This window comes from Lissotriton helveticus, chromosome 1_1 (genome assembly GCF_964261635.1).
Source record: "Lissotriton helveticus chromosome 1_1, aLisHel1.1, whole genome shotgun sequence".
Classification (NCBI taxonomy): Eukaryota; Metazoa; Chordata; class Amphibia; order Caudata; family Salamandridae; genus Lissotriton; species Lissotriton helveticus.
Window position 1 is genome coordinate 845,565,547 of NC_136057.1, and position 12,898 is coordinate 845,578,444.

Below are 12,898 nucleotides of genomic sequence, written 5' to 3' on the forward strand. Positions count from 1 at the left end.
TGATTAAGTACTTTATTGCGATTTGCAGGACAATGCAATCTTGCAGAAGCAGCCTTGTGAAATGACACCATGGGAGAGAACTGTTCTGTGGCGTTCTTCCGGGGTAGATGTTATAGAGTGATGGGTGGGTAACAGGACAGTCTGCATTGCTACTCTCCAGGCTTCCCGTGGAATGTGGTGGGTGTAACACCTCTGTTTATAGGCTGCCTATGTACTGGCATCTCTGACAACAAGTTTATGTAGGAAATATTTATCTATAGACAGTGATGCTGTGACCCAAAAAACATGCCTGCCACAGCAGAAGAGCAACAAAAACATACATACACAATACAATATAGACACATTTACTCTTCAGTAGGTACACTGTGAAAGAAAGGTTCTCCGTTTTGACGCATATTTAATAATTGATAATCAATATTGTGTGCGTCATACTGTAGACAAGCAATTAATCACTATAATACACTGTGGAAAATAATATTAAAAAGTCCAATAACGTAAAAAAATTATTTTCATTTGTTGAAATACTGACAAGTATTTTAACCTGATGAAGTAGCGCAGCTGAAGGGTCCTTGACAGGGTCTGCAAGAGAGAGTTGGTAAAGCAGGTATTTCATCAAGTGCCTGCATTTGCCCTGTTACACTGAAACAGTTGAATGTTTACTACATAAAGGGGCAAACTTTATGCATGGCAGGCAGGTCCTATGGTATCTTTATATTGCTAATACTGTCCTTGTTATTTCTGAGTCTATACTGCTTTTGTAGTTCATAGAAGGAAAGGGCCTATTCAACACAAGTGAACTTTTCGTTTTGGCCATAAAGATTAAGATGGCACTTGTATTTTTTCTTGCAGATTGAACAAATTGAGCCAGGAGAACCAGGGAAACTGAAGGTTACAGCAAAAAGCTCAGATGGCACGGAAATCACAGAGGAATACAACACGGTAAGTACTTCATAGCAATGCACTTCTTTTACCACAACAATGCCACACTTGTCCTTAAACCCTATTTTTTGTTGAATGAGTATCTGCTTGGCTGCTTTGTTGACTGTGAAATCTCACACACGGCCTCCCATGCAAGTAGCTGGTTAGGTCAATGTAGGCTTTCGGCTAGGTTTGCGCTGTACAAATGCCAAATACATACATACATACATATGTAGTGCTTGTGATATTTTAAATATGAAATTTCACGCATGTGATATATTGGGAGAGTACTGTTTCAGTACCTAGATGATTTACTACTTAAACTGCTCTATTTCATTGAAGTGAGTACTGTCAGAGTTCCCATCATGAACATTTTCGCCAGGCAGAGAGATCTGCTTACAAACCTTTTGCACTACAGAAACCCCTTCATAAAAGGAGTTGTTCAGACCAATGCATTGCTAATGTAATACTAACACAAGATCTGCTCTCCGCAGGTGTTGCTGGCCATTGGAAGGGATGCCTGCACCAGAAAGATCGGTTTAGACACCGTTGGCGTGAAGATCAATGAAAAGTAAGGCGGCACGCTGTGCTTCTGTGGCAGATTCAAAGGAGGAGTGATGTGCTTGTCGTTTCAGGGACTCAATAGGAGCTTGAATTAATGAGCAATAATAATCACCAAACGTGGCGGATACTTAAGGTTTTTGTCGTGCTTGATCTGTCAGGTTGGGACGTCTGTTGCCCCCTGCTCCCCATGGTCCCTTGAAGCATCTCACTCACAAAGAATACCCTTTGGGAGTGTTTCTTCTGGCCTGTGTGTGGGTAGAGTTGCCGGTGGATTATACTGAACATGACAGAGGGGATATGGTAGCTGCTAGGATGACTGGTTTTGTCTCACCCAAACAAAGTGCTGGTCTGACCCTTTAACTGTTCACCTAGGACCTGTCTTGATTTTCTAGCTTTGAGTGTGTCGGCATAGTTCTTCTATTTATGGGCTTTACAGCACCCACACTATGAATTGTCTCTAAACAAAGGTTTTAGCCCGGCGGTCTCTTTGACCTGACACTCTCAAGATGGCTATGTCAGGTGAGAAGTTCATCTAGTCTCGGGTTTTTCATTACATTCTGGACTCACATCTTTGCATTTATCATGGAAAAAAGCAATACTCCAAGGACCAAGATAGAAAGAGAGGCCTTGGACTGTAAGACATACTCACACCTGCCATGCAACAGCTTGCGTTATGTGAGTGCTATAGTGTTACCGGAGGATTCTTTGTCTCAGAGACACAGCGGTACAGGCTGGGCTGTAATCTAGAAGCTATTACATTCTGGGATGCACAGTCTTTGTTCATTTGAACAAGTTGGACTGAAGTACCCGACTGCAGGGGCAAAACCATTTATTAGGAGATATTTGTGTTAGACTTCGATCACATTCACATTTGTCTTCTTTACTTTGTGCAGGACGGGAAAGATCCCCGTGAACGATGAAGAGCAGACCAATGTGCCATACATCTATGCCATTGGTGATGTGTTGGAGGACAAGCTGGAGCTCACGCCGGTGGCCATCCAGGCAGGCCGGCTGCTGGCACGGAGGCTGTATGGAGGATCAACCTTAAAGGTACCATCACTACAAAGAGATTTTTGAAGAAAATAGCGTAGAATCTAGCAAAGAGATGGAACTGAAGCATTACCCCATACGTGTCACCAACTGTGTTTCCCGTTCCATGTGACAACATCACATGACCATGGCTTATTCCTCACTCTCCCCCATTTGGGGATGGATGGAATGTGAGGCCCCAAGAATAAGGAAGAAGCACAGACGTTTTCCTTCAATCACCCCTTGGTTCTTTCAGCCACTAGCTGTTTTGTAGGTGTGTTAAACCTGTGTGGGAATGTTTGGGTTTAAAGGGAAACTATGAGATTCAAAGGCACTGCACACCCAATGGGGCGTGGCCAAAGGTGCCAAACTCATTTCACAAATTTGTAAGGAAGGGTGACAGTAAAGGCTTTTGACAATGGCCTCTTAGCATTGACCTCGCCTCAGATCCTTGTATTGGCGTATATGACACATACTCTGTAGAAAATGACATGTGTTTTTGATATAGACAAGTCTAGTGTTTGTATGTTGAATATGGGGCAGCTTTGGTAAATGGCATGAAACTGCAGGTTCCGCTCTTGAATAACAGGGACACATATGTTTATAGTGGGAAATGTAAGTGCACAGTATGAGCGCAATGTTAAGAATCCTTGGTGGCTCAACGCACCTGCTGCGATCATACCTGCGAGCCTTGTTCCCTAATCCGTCTCCCATCCATGCCAAGTCCTTACAAAGAGTATCGGCCATGATTCTGCAGTGTGTGCTGTACCAAATCAGACTGTTAGTCCAATCCATCATGGTAGTCTCCACCTTTGACCCAGCCTGTAATATTCAGATGTAGTCATAAGAGAGCCGAGCTATGCAAACATTGGTGCTTTCATCAGATGCAGCGACCAGTGGTGTAGCAGGTGCAGTGGCACCGGGACCCACAGACGTTAGGAGCCCACGGAACCCTGTTCATTGTATTTTACTAGTAGTCCTGCAGTCAGGGGGCTACTTGCTTTGCTGGCAAGCTTGCCCATGGCACCCTTCCTATCCTAATGGACCCAACCAACGTGTGGGACTGGTCTTGGCGGCCACACAACTCTATATTTTGACTTCCATGCACCGGCTGATGGGTTGCTTTTCATGGGCTTGTGTATTTTCCGTCCCAGTACCACTGTGGGTGCTTTTCCCATGTGTAGGTGGTGTGTCACTGGGGGTGTTTAGTCTTCAGAGAGGACAATGAAGCAGCTACAATAAGAAAGGCTCTGGGAGGCTGGGATCACGGCTTGGTTACAGGCCTGCCGTCTATTAAAAAACACATCTGTAACAGGAGATAAAAGAGCGGCGTCTGTCTGACACAGAAACACCCTGCATCAAAAATAACCCCCTTTCAGATCAGGGACCGACTTTCATGTTCACGTTGGGTTTGATGAGTGCGCGCTGGTCACGGGGCGCGATGATTTGCCTACTTTCAAGTAGGAAGCATCAAAGGTACTGACGCAGCGCGCGCCGTGCACGGAATACTGATGCAGGCATCGCCGCGCGCACAGACCTGCCGCTCTCAGGCGGGAACCGAACACAAGATCTGCGCCTGTATGCTGCTGATTCTGAAGAGACACCGATCATTTCCAGTCAGCTATCGCTGCAGCTTTGTTAGAGAGTGTGCACAGCACGTGGGCAGCGCCGACCCTGCCACGAGGCCAGGTGCGGCACGTGCCCTCGGCCCTACGAACGAGCTGACCCGTGTGCAAGGCTCTGACTTACTTTATAACTTATATCACTCACGCCTGGTCTGCAGGGTAAGCCGGGCCTAGGAAGAGGCCACGGAGCACAGCGAACCACCACCACCGCGGGAAGAGTACCACACACTAAATACTCAAGAGTAAGATGGATGACGAGCCACAAATGTCGGGAAAGGGGACCCCGTCTGGGCGTGAGAGCCTCTTGACCCGGGCAGCCTAGCTTCAGGAAAGGTTACAAGCCCCTGGCGCTGTTTATGTGAGAGTCTGAGACTGGGAGTTAGGTCAGATCAGAAGATAATCTGTGACACTGCGGTGGAATCTAGCAAGTTAGATATATAATGATGTAGCAAAAGCAGGGCATTTCTTTAGACTTGAATCATTGTCGACTGTGCACGTTTCACAGAGTTCGTACTCTTAACACTGCTTTGACAATAACACCTCTTTTCGTTCCATCCCTCTGTAGTGTGATTACGTGAATGTTCCTACCACCGTCTTCACGCCCCTGGAGTATGGCGCATGTGGGCTTTCGGAGGACAGTGCTCTGAAGAAGTACGGGGAAGACAGCATCGAGGTAATTCTTATGTATATGAGGCAGCGTGCCAGTGGTAAAAGGCAGCACAGAGAACAATCCCAACCACGCCATAGGATAACATTCCCTCTCACGTGGAAATGAGTTTGTAGCATCAGAAGTAAGAAAACTTGAAACTGGCCTTTCATAGCCCTTCATTCTGCAGTCTGGTATTCTATGATAAAACGAACAATATGGTTCCTTGACAAATATTGCAAAACTATACATAAATATATACACGCTGATTTAAAAATACTGAGGTTTTCCACAAGTGCCACAGTGTGGTACTCTAGAGATCACTTTAATGTTAAGAGCTCATTTAAATTCCAACCCCGGCCCTTCTTTTGTCATGCCCGTGAGCTCTCTCATCTCCAACTTTCTACCCTTACTTTTCCACATTTTAGACTTCGTAAGCCTTGAAAGACTCTGTCTACCAGCCCACCGCTCCATCTATCCATCTTTCGGCACCCCATATATCCATGACTGACTCACTAGTCAGTGCCATCTTTGTCATTGCCTTTTTGTCCTGTCTATGAGGTCCAGTTTCAACTCATTAAAATCACCAGCTCCCTAGCCATAACTGTACTTCACAATATAACTTGACAAATTCTTCTGTATTTCTCAATCACAGTGCATCTGTTTACCATCAGCTTTCTCTTTAATAATTGTTCCAAACGTTCTCTTTCATCCTGCTTCTCCACTGACATCTCTAATTCCTTCCTTCTTTGCCATTCTATAGCTTCCTCTCTACATGGTCTTCAGTCATTATCATACTCTGTATTGCCAGGCTTGTATCTCCACGGTCACCATCTAACTCATCTCTGCGTTCTCTTCCTAACCGGCTTCTTTGTTCATGACCTCATTATTCAACTCATAACACATCTCGTTGTTCAGTTTCTAGCTGTGCTTGCTTTTTAGCTCCTACCTGACCTTGTTGCTCCGATCCTGACTCACCTCCTTGATCACCGCACGCTATTTTACTAAATGACTCCTTGTTAATCTTCTAGTTCACCTCCTTGGTCACCTCCCTATTCGCATCCTTATTCACCGTCTCACTCACTTCCTTGTTTGTTTTCATTATTATCTCTCTGTTTTCATTATTCCACCCCATCTTCTTGCGCCTGATTCACCACACTGCTAACCTCCTTCTTCACCACCTGTTTCACCCCTTGAATCACCTGCTAGCTCATCTCCTAATTCACTTCCTTGTTCATCTCCTATTTTGATCTCATGACAGAACCTCCTCAGTTTCCTCCTAATTCTCTTTTCTGTTCTCGACTTGTTAGATTTTCTAATGTTTCTGGGATGCAAAGCGTCTGTGCTTCCGATATCCTGGCAGGAATAGCTTGACTAACCTAAGATTGTGCTGCTCTAGAGTATTATATGGATTGCGTTGTCTAAGATGGTTATTATTATCAGTAGGACTTAGAGCCTAGTTTAAAGTTTAGCGTAGGGGGTACTCTGTCGCAAACGTGATGGATATCCTGTCTGCCTTGTTATAAGTGCCATAGAATATAATGCACTTGTAATAATGTAAACCCGTCACATTTGTAACCTCCTCACACTTCCCAATTTTTTTGCACCTCCACAAGATCTTAACAGTTCTTCTCGACATACAGTGTGTTGTATATTTTGAATGCTGGCTTTCACACATGCATCAGCTCAATCAACCCTATGGATTAACTAAGCATATTGTTAATAAAATCCTGCATTTTTTATAGTTAGTTGCTCTTCACTTTCTAATCAATGTCAATATTCTTCTTGAATCCCAGGTGTATCACAGTTATTTTTGGCCGCTGGAGTGGACGGTTCCGGCGAGGGACAGCAATAAGTGCTACGCAAAGGTCATCTGCAATAAAAAAGACCAGGTGAGTGATTTCCCACAGCTGCATTGTATCCCTCAATGGAAAGAACACCATTAATTTTAGAGCTGGGCAGTTAATTAAAAGTCTCTAGATAAATGGAAGCTCAATGATGTTTTGAGATTCCAACTCTACGTTACAGTACTTGCACTTTATTTCTAATGAAAAGGCCTTTTGGAGCACAATCCACAGTGAAGGATAATGGCTTCAGAATGCAATAGAGCTGGGGCATTCCTGTAATGGAATTGTCCTAAAATCTGTGTTCTGTGGTGCTTGAAGAGGTGTGGAAGGCTGGCTATTTCCCTTGTTGGCATTGCCAGTGCCACCAACTTTTGTACATGAATTTTCCTGTTTGCCTTCAGGCTTGTTTGTCAGTGTGATTTGTTGGGCAGTGCTTCCAGGTCACTGTCAGTTGCACATCCTGTGAAGCACAGAGTGTGTCCTCATCAACTGCTAAGAAGCACCCGGGTGTTGTATTGGAAGACTCCCATGATCTACCGAAGGCTTCTCCAATTTCGGTCCTGGAGGGCCGAATCCATGCCAAATTTTTGAGGTAACTACATTTATCTATATAGAGAGATGCTAAAAATCTGGCATGGATCTGGTCCTCGAGGACCAACACAGGAGAACCCCGGTCTACGCGAATAATATGGGATAAAAGTGGAAGCATAATTCAAGTGGCCTGCCAAGTCTGCTGAAACCGAGATGCTTGCCTCATCCCATCACTGATGTATTTCTGTTCTCCGTCTAGGAACGTGTTTTAGGATTTCACATACTTGGGCCGAATGCTGGTGAAATCACCCAGGGATTTGCAGTCGCCATCAAATGTGGACTCACGAAAGAACAGCTCGACAGCACAATAGGAATCCACCCAGTCTGTGCAGAGGTACGTACCTAAGGCATGGCACTTGACTTGGGAAAACATCTTACAATTATTGCCAAGCCAGACTTATTCCTGTAAAGAGGCAATAGCTTGATGATGTTATTATTAGGGAGTCAAAACTGAATATTGTTTGAGCAGATTACTGCCGTATTAACAGAAACCAACAAATAAATGGGTATTGACATTAATCGCTACGTGTCTTCTCACAAATAGCTTAAAACCTTTTTCTATAACTTTGTCCACCTTGATCAGCTCTCAGTATTCTTCTGTAGCACATAGCCTTGGCATCTAACAAGCCCTTGCCCACACTACACTTCTGACAGCATTTGCTTCGATCCTCCAGAGATGTCAACACCTTCAGCAAAGGCTTTTCTCCTTGCACACTCTGAGCTCACATTCAATTCTTGAACAGTTACACTTAGATGGCGATTAATAGTGCTTTTATAGTATCATTTGACCTAAAAGGTAGAGTTGAATAATGTTTGGCTGCATCCCTACATACACACCACACCATGGCTTGAGGTTGGTGTCACGGTGTGGGTGGTAAGAAATTGAGGAAATAATGATGAAGGTGTGGGAATAAGTCACTGCTGGTGGCTGGGGTTATTTTTAAAAGCTACAGAGTCCAGTACAGGGAGGCGCTTGGCACTAGAATCTTACCTACAAAACCCTTCAGCTGGAGGGAGATACTTCTCCTGGCACATCCCTATGAAGGATGGCCAGTGGAGCCACTCAGATCCTTAAGGATGATTGCCCGAAATTCACTTTTAATATTCTTATAGAGATCATTGCACCCAAAGATAACTCAAATTTACAGTTCCCATTAGCTGACATCTTACTTCTGTTCTTATTTGCTTTATTCTATCTGATTAATGATTATATAGCTCAGCGGTTGAAGGCGTCTGTGCCTAATCATTAATCTGTTTTGCTCTGTCCGACTACCAGTAAAATAATTAATTGTTTTGATGCACTTGATGCATTGGCTGTAGAGAGCTGAATGCGAGCTTTCATTTTGTTTATTGTAACAGTTACATGCTAAAATAGTTCAGTAGTTTACTACACCTGCTTCAGAGATTTCTTTGGAAGCTGGAAGATCTTAGCCTTTATCCATTTGATAGACATTGAGGGGTCAATTAAGAGACTGGCGGTCCACAGACCGCCAGACTCGCAGGGGTGCGGTGGTGGCAGTCCTGACAGCCCCATTATGAGTGGAGCGGCCATGGGACCACCACCAGGGAGCCGCCGTTCCCTGGAGGTGGCGTGGCGGTCTAGGTGCTGCAATATGCTTCGTGGGACCGCTGTGGTCCCGCCAAGCTTATTACCAGTTTTCCCCCCACCAGGGTTTACATGAAGGTTCTTACTCCATTTAAACCCTGGCGGAGAGGAAACAAAGGTGCCTCAAGCCTGTGTATGCACACAGGGGGCCACAACATGTGCCCACATGTGTTCATGCACACCAGTTCCTGCACGGCATGGACCTTACAGCCCATGCCGTGCAGGAACTGTTTTTGGCATTTCCATTGCGGTGCCTGTTTTTAAAGGCACCGCTCTGGGAACACCCAAAAAAGGCCTGCCACTCACAAGTTTAACTCATAATCTGGTGAGCGGCCTCACCATGGGTTTGGCAGTAAGGCGGCAGGGCGGGCCCGGCGCCACACCGCCAAATTCGTAATCGGGCCCTAGGTTGCTAATTTGTAACACTGTCCAATAACTGGCATTGGCACCAACGAGCACACTATTTTGTATAATGTTCTATACAACCTGCATCCCCCTGCAATGCTAACACAGCCCATTGATCCAATGTATCACTACAAAAGAACCTCAACAGTACCATGATGCTAGTAATATCATTCAAATGTAGCAATATTTATACTAAAGACAAAAATAATAATGATGGTATTAACAGCTGTAATAATAATAGTAATACACTAATAATAGGGATATAAATGGTTGTAATTTTATCAGCTAATTGGGTGCACAACAGCTATAACTGTTACTTATCTGTATGATTCTGTCTTCTCTAAATGTATTATTTATTTTTATTTACAGGTGTTCACCACCCTCTCTGTGACCAAGAGCTCTGGAGAGGAGCTCGTCCAGTCAGGATGCTGAGGTTAAACCCTGCTGTTGCCCTAGACTTTGATTTTTGTCACCCTAGTTGACATTTTGATGGAGCCCTGCCACCTTCTTCATCGTAAGATCCCACAGCTCAAAGATGTGAATCACTAACATAAAAACTTCTGTGTTACTGGAACTGAAAACCACATGCTGGGGTCCTTCAGTCAACTGCGATGAAAACAGAGCAACAGTGACGACAGCGGGGATATGGCCTGCACACCAAGCTGCAGCTGGCAAGGCACCTCTCGGTGCATCCATGATGTCGAAGCCCAAAGCCTTTCTAGGTGGGCTTGGACTGAAGTATTGCCGGCAAAGTTTGGAAAGAACCTTCTGTGAAGATTTTCCTTACTTACTTTTACAGACACAACGCTATACTGTTGTCACCGACTTTAGAGCTAGGTGGTAACTGTACGTACACATATGGCCACTGAAAATTTGTGATGGACAATTTTGCTGCAATGTTGAGCTCACATCAACAATGACCTTAAGGATGAAGCCTGAACTAGTTGTTGATCCTGAGCACCTGCACATGTATTTTTCCGCCAAAGGGACCGGTCAGTCGAGAGGAGTTTGCTTGGGACCTTTGCTGTTACATTGAGTGTGATATTGAGTCACTTGTCACACAGTGAGTGTCACAAACGAACATGCACATTTGAATTGCCATGGAGAGGAACAGTCAGGCTGGTGCAACAACAATGTATACATGCCAAATGTTCTGCTGTCCTCACAGCCAAGCCGAGACTCTGGTGCTCATTCATGTGACTTTTTAGTTCAAAAAGTTTTTTTAATCGGGAGATAAGCTCAAAAGTCAGCAAATTTAAATCATACATAAGAAGGACCTCTGCAGACATTTAAACAAATCCACACAGTGGGTCTTAAAGTTCTAAAAGAGTCCAATTTGGCAGAGAAGCATTTTATAGGCATTTAGCCATAAATAGAAGACCAGGCCTTCCTGGCCGGTCGAGTTTGCCCACGTCTCTGCTTGATGCACCAGCAGAGGCTCCGCTTCCTGTTTGCCACTAGGCACGCATTTTAGGTCTGGCTACAGACATCTTCAGTGAAGTCTGAGAGCACACAAAAGACAGACTCTTTTCAGGGTCCTTTAGGCTTTGCTTTGCATGGGCCAGCCCTCTCATACATAGCTTCTTCATATCTGGAACTGGTCGAGCCACCCTAATGAATGGTGGACTCATGCAATGTCCTGTGCTCTGTGGCAGTGCGCGTGAGCCCAGAGAGATTTTTTAAAGCCTTTAGGTATTGTGTCCTGGTTATGCCTGTATTCCTTTGCCTTTTCTACATTGTTGTTTTTGTGTGGCTATTGTTCATTCGATCAAGATCCGCGAAGCGGCTGGTCTGGGTGATCCTCCTATTCTTGCAGTGCAAGTCTATTTGTTGAAGTAAAAACAAATATTTATTTAATGTAAGCTCGCCAATGTTCCTGTTACTTGTATTTTCTAAGTAGAACAAGCTGTATTGATTCATTAAAAATTATATTATTTATGTGAGTATTTGTAGTTAGTAAATAACCACCATGGTGGCTTATACCACAGTAATTGCCAACAGCACTTTATTGGATAGAGTTGGGGTTGTAATGTTGCCATGGTCTTTATTTCAGAAGCTCAGGGCAGTTCCTGGAGGAGATGGGGGCGAGGGAGGAGCAGGATTATTGCAATGGCACTAAAACTCACTGAAACCTTTTTTTTACATGTATTTATTACCAATAATGATTAAATCAACATGGATATGACGACATTTGAACTTGAAAATAAATTCCTCCTATGTGAAAAACAGCCTGTGATGAAGTCTGTCAGACGTTTGTGACAAAGTTTGTGAGACATTGAGGTGAAGTTGGAATGTTTGGCTATAGAGCAACATATTTAAATAAACAACCATACATCGATGCGGATCATTAGTGATAACTTTCAATAAAGCAGTTGAGACCCTGTATATGTACAGCTATTTATCGAAATCTGTGTCTGGATGTGTGCGCATTGGTGTGCATATATATATGCATCATTTTTAGTGCCTTCTGTATTGTGTTCCCCTTCACTTGAAAAAGATCAGCTGCATTCAGAACCGGATTTTGGCTGTTTTGGCAGTGTGAGCCAACACAGGCCTATCCCAGAAAAGAAATGGAAAAAGGAGAGAAACGGCAGAAAGGGATACTTAAGAGCCGCACCACCACGTTATACACAAAATGTAAATCTGCTCAAAGTTACGTATCCCACCTCTGTAGTCCACTGCCACTGGACCCAACAATTACAAAGCAATACCAAAAGCACAGAGAGGCAACACAAATGTTATCAAAGCATAAATGCACAACACAAGACTTGATCACGACTCTTCAATAAATTCAACTGGTGATCCTTTAATGGCTTCTCAAACCACTGGTGAAAGTAGAATACAGCCAACGCGTTTTGCCCCAAAAGAGGGGGCTTCTTCAGGGCAAATTTTACAACACATGAATCTTTGTATTGCTCATTTTACTCCCAGGATCATCACAACGCTATACTTTATAAAAACCTGTGAGGCAGCAATCCATTGGTGTACACGTATTCATACAGAAAGCTTTCAAATAATCTCCCACAGGTACAGGCAGATGACCAGTCTCCTAAAACACGTCAAAATTTCATCAATTCATATAGTATATTCCCAGAATCAAAAGGTTTCATCACGTCACTGTGATAGGTGACTTTCGTAACACGCACTCGTCACTGGGTCATGGCGTTTCAGCCTGTCTTCCTCCTCGAAAACAGAAAAGAGTGGAATCTTTCATCACACACTCATTGATTCATTATTTTTATTAGCTGGATGTTCCTTAAATCTCCTTTAGAAATGGGTCAGTTTGTGAGTATGCGTAGCCAGTTTTCCTACACAAAATTGGGTGGATATAGAATTATAACTGTTCCAGCAATGCCCCGCCAATAATTTCCCGTGACTTTATCCACGTTTTGGATTGTTCCCTTTGACACTCTCCATAGAAACGATTTAGGACTTAACTTTAGAACAAGCCCTGGCAACACCAATAGGTGTTGCCCGGGCTTGGTCTGCGTCTTTAAATATCCACACCTTTTCTAAGTTTGAGACAGACGTACAACATTTAAGTTAGCTTCTACCAGGCTATGAATTGCTTAAAACAGACATTCAGTGCCTTGAACAACACTCACTAAGTTATAGCGCCTAGACCTAAACGTAGACTTAACATTCAGCGCTGCATTCAGGGTTCAAT

The 12,898-nt window shown here is 43.9% G+C and overlaps 1 protein-coding gene across 2 annotated transcripts in view; it reads left to right on the forward strand.

Annotated features, from left to right (window-relative positions):
• Positions 1–11,459, forward strand: part of TXNRD1 (thioredoxin reductase 1) — a 219,407-nt gene extending 207,948 nt beyond the window's left edge. The window contains exons 11-17 of one of the 2 annotated variants that reach the window (XM_078675001.1): positions 850–939; positions 1,413–1,489; positions 2,376–2,532; positions 4,702–4,809; positions 6,579–6,674; positions 7,420–7,554; positions 9,601–11,459. In XM_078675001.1, the coding sequence (XP_078531127.1) occupies positions 850–939; positions 1,413–1,489; positions 2,376–2,532; positions 4,702–4,809; positions 6,579–6,674; positions 7,420–7,554; positions 9,601–9,663 (726 nt within the window). In that variant the 3' untranslated portion in view covers positions 9,664–11,459. The remainder of the gene's footprint in view (positions 1–849; positions 940–1,412; positions 1,490–2,375; positions 2,533–4,701; positions 4,810–6,578; positions 6,675–7,419; positions 7,555–9,600) is intronic. The other variant, XM_078675009.1, reaches the window with a different exon arrangement.
• Positions 11,460–12,898: the final 1,439 nt, after the last annotated feature.